This window comes from Passer montanus, unplaced genomic scaffold, assembly GCF_014805655.1.
Source record: "Passer montanus isolate IOZ18808 unplaced genomic scaffold, ASM1480565v1 scaffold44, whole genome shotgun sequence".
NCBI classification, from domain to species: domain Eukaryota; kingdom Metazoa; phylum Chordata; class Aves; order Passeriformes; family Passeridae; genus Passer; species Passer montanus.
The window spans coordinates 994,466-1,013,098 of NW_024369262.1; the positions used below are offsets into that span (position 1 = coordinate 994,466).

An 18,633-nucleotide genomic window follows, 5' to 3' on the forward strand; every position below is an offset into this window, starting at 1 on the left:
TTATAGGAAATGTTGGAGGGATGTGCTGGATTTATGGGAAAAGTCCTTGTTTGTGGCATCCTTGGGTGCAGGAGGAATTCACACCTCAGTGCCAAGGTCCTGGCTGTGCTTCTGCTCCACCAGCAGTGAGAGCCAGTTTGACTTTCAGTGGGAAAAGGGATATTTTTTCACATGTTCCCACCGGGTAAGAAGCTGGGAGTGGCTGACCTGGTGCTCCTGAGCCCCACTTCTTTCCATTTGGAAATGCTGTCATTTTCTCCTCAGTATTTCTGTCTTAATGGAAGTGGTGAAGGAATTGTGTAGTTGCCAACAGAGGGCTTCAGAAAACATGATTTGATTACAGCACAGCATTTTATTTTCTTTTTGCTCCAAGCTATGGGAAACTGATAAGAAAATTCAAACTGTTTTCTTGAACTCTTCCAAGTTACCCATGTAATTATCTTAGTACCCTTGGAAATAATCCCTTCTTCTATGAAATCTCTCTCCTTACAGGGTGAATTTATTAAGCAGTGCTGGGTTTCTTTGCTGGGGGCTGTTTATTTTGGAGTGGCTGGGCCAGGAGGAAGGGGAAGGAGAAATCCTTCAAACCTTCCTTTCCCAGCAGGCCCTCAAAATGTGAAAAGAAAGGGAGGAAAGCAGGGGAGGGAGAAGAAATCTCACCTGCACCTCTTCTGGCAGCAAGTGGCAGAGAAACCCAGAGAGGAGGGAGGGAGCCCCCAGAGGGTCAGGGGATGGTTTGGGTTGGAGGGGACCTTTAAAGGACACCTCCCACTGTCCCAGGCTGCTCCAAGCCCCATCCAGCCTGGCCTTGGGCACTCCAGGGATCCAGGGGCAGCCACAGCTCCTCTGGGCACCCAGTGCCAGGGCCTCAGCACCCTCATCATAAAAAAAACAACTTCCTTAGAACTCACCTGAATCAGCCTCTTTTATTTGAAAACCATCCCCCCTTGTCCTGTCATTCTGCACTTTGGTGGCTCCTTCTCTCTTCCCCAAGGCCATTTCCCAAGCCTGCCCCGAGGAGAGGGCAGCAGGAGCTCAGAGAAGGATGCTGGTGTTGGAATGAGCATGGCAGCTGGGGCTTTTCCTTCTGCTTCCTTTGTCACTTGGGCAGATAAGTCTCAAATGTTGTTCTCAGAGTGCTGGACGTGATCTGCTCTCTACTTGTCCCTGTTTTCTCTTGTCTCTCTGGCAGCACAGGAAAGTAAAACTGAGCAGGGCTGTTCTTGCTGCCTTCACTGGTGCCAGTGCCATCCCTTGCTGGAGCTGCTCATCTCCTGTATCACCCCTGAAGGACCTCACTGATGTTCTTCATGTCTTCCCTTACAACTCTGTATCTGCAGAGGAACCTCATCTCTGTGCTCCTGGAGCTTTTCCCGGCCTGACCCCTGTGCCTGGAGACCAGGAGGTCGTGCTAGAACTTACAGGTGGCTTTTAGAGTTCTCATCATTCCTCTTTTTCATCCTCTCCTTGCTTTTTCTGCCCTTTCAGAAGCCCTGCAGAGGGTCTGGTCAGAGAATGCCCTCGTGGCAGGTACAGATGGACCAGGACAGCCCAGAAGCAGCATTGCAGGCTGAGATGATTCCCAGGCTAATAATCCAGGAATTTTGGCTACTCAGGAACTCTTGGAGCTGAGTGACCTTTCCTCCCTCCCTGGAGATTTCTACAAAAGTTGCTTTAAAATCTCCAAAAAGCCCAATTCCTTTGTGTTCCTGTTGTATTGGTGAGATCTCTGGAGCACTTGATCTTTATTTACTTTGGGGACATTTTGGAGCAGTACAGTCCCTTTGAGTGGCACTGATTTTTCATTGCCTCATGGGAGGTGAGATGCTCAGCTGGGCTTTTCTACTACAACCTCCTCTTCAGCCTTTACTTCTGAGCAGATTTGCACCTCAGAGCCCACAGACAGGGCTCTGGTGACTTGTAGAAAGAAACATTCCATCATTCCCTGCCTCCTTGTCCTGTTCCTCAGCCTGCTGACAGCTCCCAGCAGTGGTGGCCCCAAGGAAAAGGCTTTGCATGAAGCTGAGGTGGACTGAGTGACTCCCACACACTCTGAGCCAGGCAGAAATGTTTTCTCTCACCATGAAAAGCTCAAGACAGAACTGGAGCCATCAGGCTGTGCAATGGTGAAAGGACTTTGACAACCTTCCTGTTGCAGGAAGGGTTTTGGCTCAGATCTTTCTGCCTTGGTGTCTTCACAGACCAAAAAAAGAAAGCAGAGAAAATCATCTTGTGCATCCAGGGTTGAATCTGCAGCGTTTGGATCGTGTGCTCCCCATCCTCCAGCTGCAAACAGCAGGGTCAAGGTCGAGTCATCTCCACTGATTCTCCTGGAAGGGGAGCAGGACTTTGGGCAATAACAGCCTTTTCCAGACTTCCTTAAACGCTAAATGCCAAGTGTTTCAAGAGCCTGAAATTGGGCCTGAGTTTATGTGTAAACCTTGGGAGCTCTGGCATCAGGCAGAGCCGGAGGTAAGACTTTGTTGGCTTGAAAAGGCTCCTGGAGAGCGATGCCAAGAAGTCTTGGCACGTTTTCTTCATGGGGAAGAGCAATGATTTCAGCTCAGATGTGACTGTCCAGTCATGAACTGGAGTGGCCCAGCATGGGGAAAGGTGAAAGAGCTGGAAAAATCAAAGGGTCCGTGGCAGACCCAGTTTCCTGCTTCTTCCTTTGGCTTCTGCTCCTGCCCTGGCACTCTCAGACACCCCTGTTTGTGCTGAGTGAGTCTCCAGCTTTGAGCCTTCGTGCCAAGGCACTCCAAGGTTTACTTATCTCACCATCATCTTCCTTCCAGTCAATAAAATAGACTTCAAACCTTTGAAGTCGTGGCTTTCAATGCACTTCAGTTGACTTTTCAAAGAGAGCGTGCCACATCACTTCTCAGCTTGTTTTCTGTTCCTTTTTCTTTTTTACATTATGTAAATTCAGGGAGGCCAGACAGCAAATGCAGGGAGATTAAAAAGTTCCACGAGGCAAATCAGGGTGTGAACTCGCAGAGCATCAGCTAATTTGCCATAACTGCCCATGTGTGTGCTCCTACCCCTATCCCTTCAGCTACACCGCTCACCTCTCATTTCCTCAGGGCCCTGAGGGTCCACTTGAGCAGTTTCCCTGGTCCCATGGACGTGTAGCAAGTTAGAGCCTATCTCACCCCAAGGTGATTTATTCATCTGTCTGTACCCTCAGTAATCAAGCCACCATCTTATGGAAAGATTGCCTCTCATTTATTTATGTCTGCCCTTATAACTTCAAACTAAGTTGCTAGTATGTCTTAATTTTCTCCATCTGTGAAAACAGATGCTGTTTATTTTGGATGATTTGCCAAGGGAGCCCAGTTGCTGGGGCTTGTTGCAGGAGGCAGAGTTGCTGTTGCTCTGTGGCAGCGCTGGGCTTGTGGCTCGGGGGCACTCCCAGAGAGCCCCCCCTGCATCTGCCAGGCTCTGCCCCCTCCAGCCTGCCACTGGGGCTCCAGGACTGTTTTCTTCAATAATCACTTCAAGGGTTTAACCTGCAGCTTTGGAATGGCAAGAGGCTGACCAGGTTTTTCACAACAAAAGAAGTGTGAGACTCGTGTCAATCTTGTCTTCTCAATTTGGGTTTTGTTTCTTCACTGTGTGTCCCACCACACGACCTGTCCATACAGGTCCTTGATGTTATTCCCAGAAACATTCATCCCATGGCAGTGTCATCCCCTTGGGCACACAGAATTCCCAGAAAAGGCATTTCTTCAGAGCATTTTCTTTGAGCAGAGGCTCCTTCTGAGGATTCATTCAGTGCTTGGCAGGGAATCACAGAATTATTAAATGGTTTGGGCTGGAAGGGAACCTTTACCATCACCAAGCCCAACCCCTTGCCATGGGCAGGGACAGCTGGACCAGGCTGCCCAGAGCCCCATCCATGGCCTTGAGCACTTCCAGGGATGGGAATAGTCCAGTCCCAGCTTCTGATTTTCTGTGCATCAGACGGGGGAAACCAGCCCTGTGTGTGCCAGGCTGGGGCTGCCCAGCCCTGCACTTCTGCTCTTTTCTTCATAGGGCCATGGCAATGCCAGGCCTGGCTTTTTAAAAGCCAGAGCTGGCAGAGTTTGAGGCTGAAGATACTTTATAAAATACCCATTTTCCCCAGGGCTTCACCTTCTTTGTCCCATTGCCTTCTGCAGTAGCTCTTCTCTCCCCGGCCTTTGAGGTGTTTGCACATCTGAGGGGTCAGAGCAGGGCTCGGCAGCTCAGGGAGCACAAAGGCAGATTCCTTTTGCTGGATTCAGTGCCTGAGCTGCCCTGGCTGCCCGGCAGAGCCCTGCTCCTGCTGCTGCAGGTGAAGAGTCGCTGGCACAGAAGTGCCGAGCTCGCGGGTGGCCGCGGCCCCCGTGAAAAGAGAAAGTTATGATTAAAAAAAAAACCAAAAACCAACTGTGAGGAGTGACACTGACAGGGAGATGAGAGGGAAGCTCTGTGTGTTTGGTTGCTTTCAGTGTCAGACACGGTTGCAGCCTTTTCTGTTTTCATGGTGGTTTCATGGCCAAGCAGAGTGAAACCCAAGGGAAGGATGGATGCAGATCCCTCTAAAACTGAGAGCTTTGGTGACCCTTTTTTCTCTTAAATTGAAAAACTCAGTCCATGTAACTCAGAAGCCAAAAGGATCATTTAAGAGAGAGATGCAGGAGCTGGGTCTCCTTCTGCAGGCTCCAAAGCTCAGCTCTGCAGAGGATTTTTGGGCAGGGTGGGAGGCCAGGGAGCAATTCCTGTCCCAGGTAACCTCCTGGTGAATCTTGAGCAGGGTGCTCAGCAGTGCCTCGTGCTGAGTTGGGCCCCCCAGCCCATGTTTGGCCAGCAACAGCTTCCCAATTACATTTTAATGCAATTTTAAAAGACAGCCAATTGAATAATTAACCGTAGGGAAGAGGTTTTCTTCTTTCCAAATCTTGTTGATGCAAATATTTTGCATCAGGCCACCCATGTTTTGGAGCAGGCAGGGATTCCCCATTCCTGGAGAAATACTGACCTCCAGTGGGATGTGCCTTTAGCACAACTACTGCTCCATCCTGAGTCTCTTATTGGGGCTCTAAAATGTAAATATCAGAGGGGGAAAATAAATCCATGTTGTGTTCAAAGCATGTGCCACCCCCCTTTCCCTGCAGTGAGGCTTGGTGCTTCTGAATAACATGGGAAGGAGAATGGCTTTAAACAGAAAGAAGTTTATCCAATCTAAGTTTAGACTGGAAATTGGGAAGGAATTCTTCTCTGTGAGGGGGTTAGGCCCTGGCACAGAGCAGCTGTGACTGCCCCTGGATCCCTGGAAGTGCCCAAGGCCAGGCTGGACAGGGCTTGGAGCAGGTGGAAGGTGTCCCTGCCCATGGCAGGGGGTGGAATGAGATGGGCTTTAAGTTTGTTGCCAACCCAAACCACTCTGAGATTCCATTACACCAACACAGTAATTGTCTTTCTTATGGTTTAGGTTGAAAAAGACCTTTAAGATCATCCTTAGTCCATCACTACCATGTCCCCAAGTGCCACGTCTACAAAAAGAAGGGGAATTTGCCCCAGCAAAGACCCTGATTCCTGGGGAAGCAGTGTCACTTTGGGCATCACTTTGAGCCTCCATCCCTGCTGCTCTCAGTCCAGCCCTGTGGCCAGGGCATCACTCCCTGTGCCAGGAGCTCTCTCCACAGCTGGTTTCTGGGTGTGTGGAGCATTTCCCAGCCTGGCAAGACTGGGAGAGCTGGAATTGGGCTGTGCACACGTTGTCTGAAGGCTCAGTGAGAGTAGGAGCCCTGAGGACAGCCTGCCCTTGCTGCTCCCCAGGCAACCCCTGCACTTCTTGCTCCCTGGCTGTTGATAAATGAGGAAATTTTTTGCCTTCCAGCTGTCTGGAAATTAGGGGAATAATTACAACAGGAATTATCAGGGAGGGACTGGAACAGATGGGACCTGAGCTTTGACCCACCTGGAAATCCAGGCACAGAGGGGTGAATCCTGCATCCCCACAGTGGAGATGCTGGCAGTGCAGAACACCAGCTCTGAACCTGAGCAGGTTTTCCAGCCAGGGAGAGGCCCAGACACTGCTGGCAGCCAGGGAGAAAGGTGAAACAGGTCGAATTCTGCTGCAGGACAGTTTTGGGGTGGATTTGCCAATGGAGCACAGAGCTTGCCCTGCGGGGCTGCTCCCGTGCCTCTGTAGCTGCAGCTTCACTGCTTCACATCTGGGCCCATCTGGGGTTACACGAGGGGAACAGAGCTTTTTGTTTTGCTCCTGGAGCATTCCAGCAGTGCCTGTTGTGGTTTAGGGTGTGGGTTTTACTCTGGGGGGGCAGCTGGGAAGAGGGATCCTTTGTAGAAAATTGGCTGAGCGGGAGTGCCGGGGGCTGCACGGCCTGGCCCCGTGCCCGGGGCAGGAGTGGTGCCACCTGAGCCCCTCCCGGGGGTGTCCCCACCCTGCTGCAGGCCCCGCTGCCCCATCTGCCCTGTGAGTGCCTCTCCCAGCCCCCACAGCCTCTTCCATCACCTTTCCTGTGCAGAGCAGACCTGGGCTCAGCTCCCCTTAATCCCCTCCAGGTGCCCCTGCTCTGCCCAGCCAGGATGCTGCCAGGTACCCCAGGGCACCAAAAATGCCTGGCTGGTGCCTTTGAAGCAGCTGTGCCAGTGCAGGCAGCTGGCACTGGGAGCTGGCACTGGAAGGTGGCACTGGGAGGTGGCACTGGGAGCTGGCACTGGGAGCTGGCACTGGGAATTTGGCACTGGGAGCTGGCACTGGGAGGCGGCACTGGGAGGTGGCACTGGGAGCTGGCACTGGGGGGTGGCACTGGGAGGTGGCACTGGGAGCTGGCACTGGGGGGTGGCACTGGGAGGTGGCACTGGGAGCTGGCACTGGGGGGTGGCACTGGGAGGTGGCACTGGGAGCTGGCACTGCTCCCCCCAGGGCCCGTGCCCGGCCCCAGGGAGGGCTGGAGCCCGGGGTGGGCAGAGCTGCAGCTGTGCCCCCAGGCAGGAGCAGAGAGCCGGGCTGCTGCTCTGCGCTGCTCGGGTGCCCCAGGGGGGCTCAGGGCTCCTTGGTGCCCCTGGCACAGCCGGGCCCGGGGTGACAGCCCTGGCCGTGTCTTGCAGTGCGCTGTGCCGAGCTGCAGCTCCAGCTGAGCGAGGCCCTGGCCAGCCTGGCTGCCCAGAAGGAGCTCGTGGCCAAGCTGGAGCACGACCTCAGCACCATCCAGGCCCTGTCTGCCGTGCCGCGCCCCGAGGCTGAGGTAACCCTGCCCAGGCCGGGCACAGGCCGTGCCCCCGTCTTGGTTTTGGTTTTTTGGGGTTGTTGTTATCATCAATTATTATTATTATTATTATTATTATCATTATCATTATCATTATCATTATCATTATCATTATCATTATTATTATTAATAATAATAATAAAATCATCATCATTAATTATTAATTTTTCATTATTGTCGTTCGTATATATTATTAATTACTAATATATGTTATCATTATAATTGTTATATTATTAATAATAATAATTTATTTTTAACATTCATTATTATCATTATTAATTATTACTTTTTGTTATTATTATTATTTATTATCAATTGGTAATATTATTAGCATTATCAATTTTATTATTTATTATTAACAGTAATGATTAATTTTAAACATTCATTATTATTACTACTACAACTACTACAACTGCTACTTAATTATTAGTAGTCATAATTATCATTATTAATTATTAATTTTCGTTATTTTTACCATTATTTCTTCTTAATTACTAATATTTATTATTATCATTATCATTGTGCTTATTATTATTGTTGTTATTCTTAACAACAATAATTAATTATTAATATACATAATCATCACTAATTAATATTTCTTCGTTATTATAATTACTATTTATTATTAATTACTAATATTTGTTATTATCATTATAATTGTTATATTATTATTAACAATAATAATTGATTTTTAACATTCATTATTATCGTTATTAAGTATTAATTTTCGTTATTATCATTATTCTTTATTATGAATTACAAATATTTATTATTATAATTACCATTGGTTTTTAAATTATTATTAATCATAATTAATTATTAACATTCATTATTATTAATTACTGATTTTTATCATTATTATCATTATTATTTATTATTAATTACTAATACAATGTTATTGTTATTGTTGTTGTTATTATTGTTATTGTTATTATTGTTGTTATTATTATAATAATAATAATTATTATTATTATGGGGTGGCACTGGTGTCCCCCAGGGCCCATCCATCCCTTCCCCTCCCCGTTTAGCCCCGCTGGCTCAGCCCCATCCTGCAGGGAAGGGCTGTGGCTGCCGGGGCAGCACCAGCAGGGGCTGCTTTCCCAGGACAATGTTTAATTTCTGCCCTTTTGCTGCCAGGGCGCGGCCAGCCCCGGGCTGGAGAGGATCCCCGAGCCCATCAAGGAGGCCACGGCGCAGTTTTACGGTGAGCAGGGCAGGGGGTCGCTTCTCCAGGGCTGCAGCCCCTGCTCACTGGGTCCCCTCTGGGCAGCTCTCCCTGCTGGGCATGGTGTGCCATCCTCTGGGGCTGCCAGGGGTGCAGCGGGCACGTGCCAGGCTGTGCTGAGCTGGAGAACCCCGGCTGAACCCACCAGCTCTGTGCTCTGCCTCCTGCTCTTCCCACAGCAAACCCCTCCAGAGCCAGAGAGTGAAACATTTCCTGTACATCAGCCCCTGTGCTGAGGTCTGCAGGAGAAAATGAATCAAAAAAATAACAACTCCTTGCTCCTCTGGGGGAAAAAAATATCCTTTCCTTTTTTTTCCTATTTTTTGCTTGGCTCTTTTTTTGTTTGTTTTGAAAGGTTTTGAAAACACAAGATAAACATTATCACAGCAACAGTCCCACCAAGCTAAACAACCTGCAGCCACCCATCCTGCTCCATGAATAACTGCTCAGTGCAGCTGGTTGAGTCATGGCCTTGGGGACACATTTCTCCTTGGCTGTGAATGCCACTGCCAGGAAGGAAGAGCAGGGATGGCCACAGCCCCCCAGGCACCCACAGAGCCCCATCAAGGGGGGAACCCATGTGGAACACACAAAAATTGGGGTCCTGGGCATAGCAAGCTGGTGGTGGAGGAGGGGTTGGGGTAGGGGAGAGGATTGTGGCTCTGGGGCTTTATTTTAATGCTGCAGCTGCTGCAGAGGCCAAGGACAGAGTCTGGCAGGGATGGGGAGGGTTGGAGTCAGGGAAAGGCAGCCAGGGGTTGCACCAAGTAATGCAGTTGGTTTTCCTGTTCATTTTGAGTCAAAAAAATGGAAAAAACCACATAAATAGCAGTCTATGTTGTAATAACTGTGCACAGGGGTGGATTTGGGTGTCCCCAAGGTCCCACAGCAGGAGGACCTTGAGCACACCCCTGGCGTGGGTGGTGGGCATCCACCAGGTCACCTCTCACACCAAACCTCGTCCACAGGTCACCCTGCATCCCCTGGCCCCTCCTTCCCTGAGGGCCAGGTGGACTCCCTGCTGTCCATCATCTCCAGCCAGAGGGAACGCTTCCGGGCCAAGAACCAGGAGCTGGAGGGGGTGAGGCTGCTGGGGCTGGGGCTGCAGGGACCCAAAAGACCCCTCTGTCCCTCTGTCCCACTGTCCCTCTGTCCCTGTGTCCCTCTGTCCCTCTGTCCCTCTGTCCCTGTGTCCCTGTGCTCCTGGCACAGTGTTTGGGAGTGCCATGGAAAAAGCACATAGATGATACATTTTGGGATAACAAATTGAAGTAGAGCTCAAAATGACCTTTTCCAAGCTGTCTGGTTGTGTCTGCAGCTCCTGTGGGAGCCCCTCCCATCCCAAAGCCCCCCTCAGCCTCCTTGGCTACCCCAGCCCTTCCTGGCCTTCTTGGTCAGGACTGGGAGCCCCCTTCTGCCACACCTGGCCCAGTTTGAATTAGGGAGCAATTTGAATTCCAAGCCGGGGGGGTTTAATTCCTGGGATGGAAGGGACTGATGCCTGGATGCCCCAAGTGCCCCCTGGCTGGATGCCACTGTCCCTCTGCTCCCCGTGCAGGAGAACAGGATGCTGCAGCACACGGTGCACGCCCTGCAGAGCGAGCTGGACACCCTCAGAGCTGACAACATCAAGCTCTACGAGAAGATCAAGTTCCTGCAGAGCTACCCTGGCCGGGTGAGTGTCCACCTGTCCGTCTGTCTGTCCCTCCTCGGACTGGGCTCACACAGCAGACAGCCCCAGACACAGAAATTGCACATTTCCAGTGTGCAGCCTGCATGGAAGCTGGAGCTAACTGGGGTGGGAAAGGTTCTCCCAGCCAGGAAGGCAGTTCAGAACTGTGCTGAGGGATCTTTGGCAGAAAGATCCTCCCTAACAGAGCTGCTACAGCCCGCTCTGCTGCTCACTGCTGGCAGTGTGGTGCTCGAGCAGGCAGGTGTGGGTACTTCTGCCTGACCAGGCTGCCAGAGGTTAAACTGGGACCTCCTGCAACAAACCCCTGCAGCACAGCCTGGAAAATAATTCATCCTGTCCCACTTGTGCTCATTCCTGAACTTCTTGTAGCCAGCAGAGAGAGCTGCTCCCTGAGCAGCCAGAAGACGAAAGAGAAGAAGCCATCCCAAAATCATCCCAGAAAGGGCAGGAGAAGGCTGGGAAGGGGAACCAGACTTTGCTGCAACCTGCTCTGCTCCTGCTGTGTCCCTCAGGAGTTCCTGGGAGCTTTCCACTGCCAGCCCTTCCCTGTCAGAGCCAGGCTCTCCTGACCTCGGGCTTTCCTTAGAAATGCCAAAGTGCCACTCACAGAGGGGACGCCCATTCCCTGCCTTCCTTCCCCCTGGCTGCTGCCTTTCCATGCTGCCTGCACCGAGTCTGCTTTGTTGAGGGATATTTTAATAGCATTTGGTGGTGGGAAACTCCTGCAGCTTCAGGCACCTTATTTGGTTCTTTCTTTATGTCCCCGTGATGACGCCAGGTCGTCCCCTCTGACATTTTTTCCCCTTTCTCCTGTGGAATATCATCTCCATGTTTATCCTCTGCCACAAGGCAACCCCTGAATGCCATTGCCATGAGCTAAAGAGCAAAGCCCTCCATGGCAGCAGCGCAGGGGATTGCATAATTCACCCCCTAATGGGACATGTGACACGTTAAAAATACTCAGCAAAGATCACTGCACTGGCCAGGCTGCGGCAGCTCCTCACCCCTAAATCGGGCTCTGCTCTCACCACAGTGACCCCAGGCTCGGGTTGCAGAGTGTGAGGCTTACTAAAGGTTTACACAGAGGTGTAACAACCAGGCAGGGCAGCCCTGTGCACGTAGGAACAGGTCCAGAAAGCCCTGGGGGAGTGCGAGCACTGCGGAGTGGTGCCGTGCTGGGAGAGGGAACCAGCACTGCAGCAAGGAGCCAGAGCCTGCAGCAGGCTGTGCCCAGCGCTGGTGGCAGCGTGGGCTCTTCCCAGGCTGGGTTTGGGCAGGAATGGTGTGGAATCTGCAGCTCCTGCAGAGGTGGAGGAAGGAGGAGCAGGGAGGCTGCACGAGCATCCTCGGGGCTCCCTGCAGCAGGGCTGTGTAAGGGGAATTATACAGGAGAAGGATAAAATCCATCCTGTCTGAACCCACCCTAATCTTTCCCTTCTTTCAAGGGGTTTTCTTCATTTTCCTTGCCCTCTTCCCAGCCTATAACAGCTCTATGTTTGAGCAATGATTTCCTCCTCCTAAGCCTCTGTCTCCCTCCCACCTGGCCCAGCAGCAGTGGAGTTCAGGGTGGGATTTGCAGCAGCCCAGGTGAGCTCTGTGAGGATGACACAGGTGACAATTATTTCATGGAAAGAGCCCAAAATACTGAAACAAACCAACCCAAAACCATTCCACAATTCTGTGAAAAAAGGACTTTATTCCACAGCTCCTGTTGTGCTTCTCCTTTCTGAAGGGGACAGATGCTGTCAGCCCCGTGGCTCAGCTCTGGGCTGTGCTGCTCCATCCTTGGGGGTGTTTTCTTCCAAATGGGGGAGCTCAGCGTTCTGTTCCTGTGCTGGGTGTCCCTGTGGCTCTCACCTGCCTTTGCTCCCACAGGGCAGCAGCAGGGATGACACGGAGCAGCGCTACTCCTCGCAGTACGAGGAACGCCTGGACCCCTTCTCCTCCTTCAGCAGGAAGGTATGAAAGGCTCCCAGCACCCTCCCTCTGCATCAGCCCCTCTGGGATCATGCCCAGATGAAATCCAGGGAGCTCTGATAGAATGAAATGCACTCAAACATCCTTTGCTTTCAAAAACAAAACAAAATAAATAAAAGTCACTGTGCCCAGATGATGGCTGGGGTCAGGGGGCAAATAGAAGCATCCTGGGGCACACAGCTCCTTCTGTGTTTTGCAAACCCCAAATAGCCTTCTGAGCCTCCAAATCTTGTATGGTTTCCTTGTAGGAACGCCAGAGGAAGTACCTGAGCCTCAGTCCCTGGGACAAAGCCACGCTGAGCATGGTGAGCACTGCTGGGAGCTGAGGGGATCTTAGCCCAGTCCTGCAGGGGAATGGGGCTCTGGGGCAGTGGAAGGGCCCATCCTGCTGTCCTGGGCGGGGTGCAGAGCTGGAGTTTGGGTTAGGAGCAGTCCCTTTCCTCCCTTGCTGCCCAGGGCAGGGGTGGCATCACTGTCCCCAGAGGCGTTTCAGGGACAGGGAGATGTGGCACCTGGGGACGTGGTTTGGTGGTGGGCTTGGCAGTGATGGTTGGACTCAAGGATTTCTGTCTCAACTTAGACAATTGTGATTCTGTTCTATGACTCCAAGCACCTCTCCTCTGGTTTGTAACATGGTGTGGGGCTCAGGCTGCACCCCCAGCCAGGGGCAAAGCCTCCAGCACAGGAGACCCCCCCAGAGAGCCCCAGCACCCCAACATGTGGGGAGCAGGAGTGTGAGGGGCTGCAGAGGGTCCAGCACTCCAGGGAAGATCTCTGCTCCACACATTGGCTTCTCATTGCATTCTCCTTAAAAACCCCTTGCCAAGCCCTGATCCTTCCTGCTCTGGCCCTTCCTTCCACAAAAGCGTCAGGGGAGATCCTGGGGAAGCTGTGGTGTCTGCAGAGCAGAGGGTCCTTGGCTGAGCCACAGAGGTGACTGCTGCCACTGCAAGCTTGGGCTGCCCTCTCTTGGGTATAACTTTCTGAGCTAAAAATATGGTTATTGAGGAAATCTGACTTATAGTGGAATTTGTGGCATTAGCAGCAGGCTCAGGACGGGGTTTTGGCTGAGTTAACCCCCAGCTCTCCAGCACAAGGGAGGTGAATGTGGGACTGTGGGGCTGAGAGAACACAGAGATATCCTGGAATAAAGGCAGAGCTGTCATTTGCATAAAAACCAAGCAAATGCCAACATGAATATGGATTGTGTGGCGTGCTAGCACCACGGAGAATTAATGAAAGGCATTCACAAAAAAAAAACTGACTTAGGGGAGTTATTCCTTGGGAATATTTAAGAACATAATCTTGTTTGTTACAGCAGCCTCCGCCGTGGCCGTGAATAGCAAAGACGATTTCAGCCCGGAATGGGTTTGGTGGGAGATCTGTGGGTTTTAATGCCAGCTTTGGAAAGCCTGTGTGGTGTTTGGGGAATGTGCTTATGTCCATAATGAGTCCCTGGGTTCCAGCAGGAATAAAGACTGGCTATGAAGGAAGGCAGGACCCGTCCTATGAAGCCACTGCTCTGCTGCTCCTGGTTTTTGTGCTTTTGAAGGGGTGGGCATGAAGGTTTTCCCACTGGGACCTTGGTGTGCTGTGCCAAAAGGGCTCAGGCATCATCAGGGGCTGGCTGTGGTTCAGTGGCCTGTACAAAATGAGGGGTGGAGGGCAATTCATCCCAACCCCACAGGTTTCCAGCCCCCAGTGAGCTTGGGGGTGGCACAGGCTCACCAAGGGTGGAGAGCAAAGCTTTTGGGACAGAGCAAGGGGACACCAGGGCCCAGCTCTGGGGACACCAACACAGCCTTGGCTCCAGTGCCCTGCTCAGGAGGCGACGAGGGGACACTGCAAATCACAAAGTTGTTTGAGCTCACAAATTAAAGATGTGCAGAGCTTAATTACTGCTGGGGCTTCTCTGAGGAGCAGGGCTGGCACAGCAGGAGCAGGGAGAGCTGCTGGAGAGGGCTGGGCTGAAGCAACTCAGAACAAACCCCCAGAAGGGTTTTCAGTGGGGGAAAGCCCACACTGAACCCACCTTGGTTTGGGCATGTTTGGGCTGAGAGCATGGGCTCTTGTGCAGCCTCTGAAGGAGCATCACTGCTCAGAGCTGGGCACAGGGGGTGGCAAACACCACTCACTGCACGTCTGTGCAGGGTCTGGCAGGAGCAGGCTCCCAGTGCTGGCCAGGACCTCTCCGAGCCCGTTTGAGGGGAGCTGCTGTCCAGTGATCCACACTGAAGTGGGATCTGCATTCTGCTCTCCCGCAGGGCCGGCTCATCCTGTCCAACAAGACCGCTCGCACCGTGGCCTTCTTCTACACCCTGCTCCTGCACTGCCTCGTCTTCCTGGTGAGGGGTGCCCCACGGGGGTGGGCACTGAGACAGAACACCCTGTCCTCCCCTCCAGGGGGGGTTTGGGCTGGTTTGAGGTGTTGTGCCAAGCCAGAGTGTGCCGGTGGCTCTGCAGGCACGGCACGGATGGAGCGTGGGACATGGGCGTGCCAAGGGATGTCCCCTCGGCTTCACAGGGTGGAAACCCCACCCTGGGTGGGCACAGGCTTGCCCAAGGGCAGGAGCTGGGAGCTGTCTGTGTGCTCATGTCGTTCCTGGGATCAGCCATGGCATCGTGGTGGTGCCAAGCCAGGAGCTCACACTGAGTTTAATGTGTTGCCAAGCAAGCTCTGCTTAGTGGGCAGCGAAATTTTGGTTAATTATTATGAATCTAATACCATCAGTAAGGAATAAAATGCATGCCCCTGAGCCCACACTACCTGGTTGTAGACCATGAGGATCCTATTCCTGGGTGCATCATAACCTCCAGACCAGTGGAATTCATTTGCTGCCTCTCCAGGGATGAGCTCTGGCTCTCCCCCTGCTCCTAACATGCCCTGTGGCTCTGTTTTTCTCTAGTTTTCAAGTTTTCCCATTAGGGTTGAAAGGAAAGAAGCAGAGGATTGGGAGGTATGGAGGCTTCAGCCAGCCCAGATCTCCTGGGAGTTTGTCATGGTGCAAACTCCTCATGTATCCTTGCACAGTTTCTGGGAGTTTATTTGTCATTTCAGGGAGGAAAAAAAAGCCAAACAATCATCAATAATTAAACAAGGAAGTGAGATGAAAGCCAAATCAGAACAATATTTCTGTCCTGCTCTCAAAGTTATTTTGGTGAGGAAAGGAGCAAAGGAAATAAAAAGTTAAACATCATTAAAGTTTAAAGCTCTAACCCAAAAAAAAAAAAAAGAAAAAAAAAAGAAAATTCATAAATATTACATGGCTGGAATGATCTTACATCATCTAGACACAAAAGAGCCTGAAATCCAGCACCCAGCACTGCCTGGCTGGGGATGAACTGTGTGTGCCCCTGCTCCTCCATCCCCACAGTGGCAGTGACATCTCTGCCACAGTCCTGGGAGACTCCAGTTACCCTGCTCTGGGTGTGCTCTGGGTGTTTGTGTGCTTAGGGTGATTCCCTGGTGGAACAGCTTACAAACCCCCAAGGCTTGAAGCAATCAGCTGGGGATGGGAGGGTTCTCCCTCTTCCCAAAGCCCAGCACTGCCTCCTGCCTCCTCAGACCTCGGCTCTGCAATGGGAACACGGAGGCACAAAGGTAAAAAGGAGCCAAGCCAGGCACTGACCTTCCTTAAGCCTGTTCCAAAAATACATCTCCATCCATGTGCAGCCCTGAGCCTCATCCCAAACCACCAGAGCCACAGCAGCACTGTCCCAGTAAAAATAACCCACTGGGAAAGGTCATCTTGACCATCCTGAGGGCAGCCCCTGCAGCACACTGGGGTTCCCCATGCTGGTGACCACAGAATCACAGCGTGGCTGGGAAGGGACCTTAAAAATCCCCCAGTGCCACCCCTGCCATGGCAGGGACACCTTGGGCTGCTCCAAACCCTGTCCAGCCTGGCCTTGGGCACTGCCAGGGATCCAGGGGCAGCCACAGCTGCTCTGGGCACCCTGTGCCAGGGCCTGCCCACCCTCCCAGGGAAGAATTCCTCCCTGGTATCACACCTAAACCTGCTCTCTATCAGTTTGAAGCCATTCCTTTGCCCTGTCACTGCGTGCCCTTGTCACGAGTGCCTCTCAGGATGGCATGGCAGGGCCAGGCTGGCACAGCAGTGGCACAGACTGCAGTGAGGAGGGGCTGGGATGGAGGAGGGAGCAGAGCTGATCCTGTTCCTTCCCTTGCAGGTGCTCTACAAAACTGCCTGGAGCGAGAGCGTGGGACGGGACTGCAGCGCCTTCTGTGCTAAGAAGTGAGTGAGAGGCTGGGCCAGCCCGGCCCCAGGGCTTGCTTGGTGGGCAGGCCTTGGTGGTCTGCAGCAGATTTTTTGGGCACCCCAGTGCTGGAAACAGGGCCAGTTAATTGGGCTTTAAACCCAGTGAGGGAGGGGGGAGAAAAAGCTCACGGACCAGGGAACCGCTTGTGTTCTGTTGGGTGTTCTCCAAAGCCTTTCCTGCAGGCAGCCCTTGCCCAGGAGGAATCCTGATAAAGATTTATGATAAAGGTTTATAAAAGTGATCCTGGAGACCTGGGGGGTGTCAGACCCATGCCATGACTCCAATTCCCTGCTGGCTCTGGAGCAGAGCACGGTGCTTGTCCTCAAGGAACGGCCCCTTGGAGTCAGTGCTGGGCTGCCCGAGCACCTGGGGCTGGCTGCAGGCTAACGTGGCTCTGCTCTCTCCCCAGGTATGCTGACCACCTCCACGAGTTCCACAAGAACGGGGACGTGGGTGGCATGTGGCAGTGACCCTGGGCACGGCCCCTGCAGCCCCGCTGCTGCCGGCTGCTTTGCTGTGCTTTGCTCTCTGCTTTGTAGGATGAAGGCAATGATCCCCCCACTCCCACCCGTGAAACTAAAACCTCAGCTAAGGGAGAGTCATCTCCAGCCCTGGAAGGGCTGCAGCAGTTCCCATGTTTTCCTCAGAGAGCTCAGTCCTTACCAGAACACAGGGGAAATGCAAGATCAGGGGTACCCCTCCTCCCAGGTCCACATCTCTCTCCATCCTGTCTGAAGTCCAGTGCAGCCCTGGGTGGGCTAAATCCAGCCAGAAATGGGGAGGAAAGGCAGCCTCCTGAACTTGCATCTCCAGGTGTTGTGCTGTTTGAGAATTCCTGCTTTGCTCCAGCTCTGGGGGTCTCCTGCCCGTGCTGCTGGGGACTGGCAATGCCCTTCTTGACCTGGAGCCCCAGTGTGGGAATAATTAGCAATAGCCAGGACTTAAAGGGCATGAAGGGAGGTGCTGCTGGTCAGGCCTGACCTCACAGGGATGCTCCAGACTCTCCTTGCTGAGATGTTTCTGCCTCTTAGGAAACCACAAGTCAAATCAAGCAGTTGCTGGTGATTGGGTTTGCTGGGTGATGAGCACTGGGCTGCTAATTTGGGCTGATTTGGGGAGACAGAGGTGATAGGAAAAGCTCCAATTAAAAAGAGCAGGTCCCAGCCATCTCTCCTTCCTGCTGTGACCACATGGTGAGGGAAGGTATTAGCTTGTTAACGTGGTCCTCAATTAAAATTCCTCTCTGTAGACAGGAGAGCAGCATTGCTCCCAATTAATATTTCATTGCAGACTCCCATCCATTCCCTTCCTGTTGCTGGGAAGGCAGGGCCTCTAACGGAGCGTGCAGGCAGGGAAAGGCCTCACATCTGCCACGGGAGCCAGGGTTTATTTATAGGAGCTGTGGCCAATGGCAAAATGTAAAATCCTCATAAATTGAAGGGAGGGATAAACCCTGAGGGACCAACCTGCACCTGTCCTGCTCAGCACAGGGGAAACCGAGCCCAAGTGGAAGGGAAGCAGTGAGGGGGTGATGCTGCCATGGCTGGGGCCCTCTGCATAAACCAATCCACTTCAGATCTGGGGGAGATGAGCTTTGGCTGCCTGAAATCACTAGATGGGAAACACGATCCAGGGAAGGGTGGGCTGCTTTTTGAGGCTTTGTTGGGAAGGTTAAAATTGCTTTTTTTAGCAGCTGTATGTGGTGTCTTGGAATTGCAAAACTTCTGCAGCTATTCACACTTGTACTCCTCATAAATGACTTAAAATAGATGTTGAGTTCTGTTGGACAAGTGATAAAATAAACTTAGCCGTGCATTGACTGGCTGGCTTTTGTGCTCTGTTTCCTTTTTTATTTTTTTGGACTTTTGATATTAAACAACTGAGAAATGTCCTGCTCGAGTCCAAGGGCAGAGTGTGCAGCTAATTTTAGAAACCCATTACAGCAGCTACAGGCAGTGATGTCTGCAGCGCCGGGGAGGGCAGGACCTCTGTCCCCGTGTGCTGGAGCCAGCGTCCCAGCTGCCATCAACACCAGCATCCCAGGGGCCTGAGAAAGCCTCTGGGGATGGAGGGACCACGGGAACTGAGCCCAGGCAGCTCCAGACCCTGAGATATTCCGGATATCCCCACGTGGCTGTTGGCACAGCTGAACGCTGTCAATCTGCCTGGCTAATTTTGGTGAGCTGCTCACAATCCCC

General features: G+C 52.1%; 1 protein-coding gene across 1 annotated transcript in view; it reads left to right on the plus strand.

The window, feature by feature from the left end:
* CUX1 (cut like homeobox 1) overlaps positions 1-18,255 on the plus strand; it is a 273,426-nt gene extending 255,171 nt beyond the window's left edge. The window contains exons 15-23 of the mRNA XM_039720978.1: positions 7,102-7,238; positions 8,397-8,463; positions 9,453-9,565; positions 10,043-10,159; positions 12,053-12,136; positions 12,403-12,459; positions 14,419-14,499; positions 16,346-16,410; positions 16,845-18,255. Coding sequence (XP_039576912.1) covers positions 7,102-7,238; positions 8,397-8,463; positions 9,453-9,565; positions 10,043-10,159; positions 12,053-12,136; positions 12,403-12,459; positions 14,419-14,499; positions 16,346-16,410; positions 16,845-16,905 — 782 coding nt within the window. The 3' untranslated portion in view covers positions 16,906-18,255. The remainder of the gene's footprint in view (positions 1-7,101; positions 7,239-8,396; positions 8,464-9,452; positions 9,566-10,042; positions 10,160-12,052; positions 12,137-12,402; positions 12,460-14,418; positions 14,500-16,345; positions 16,411-16,844) is intronic.
* Positions 18,256-18,633: the final 378 nt, after the last annotated feature.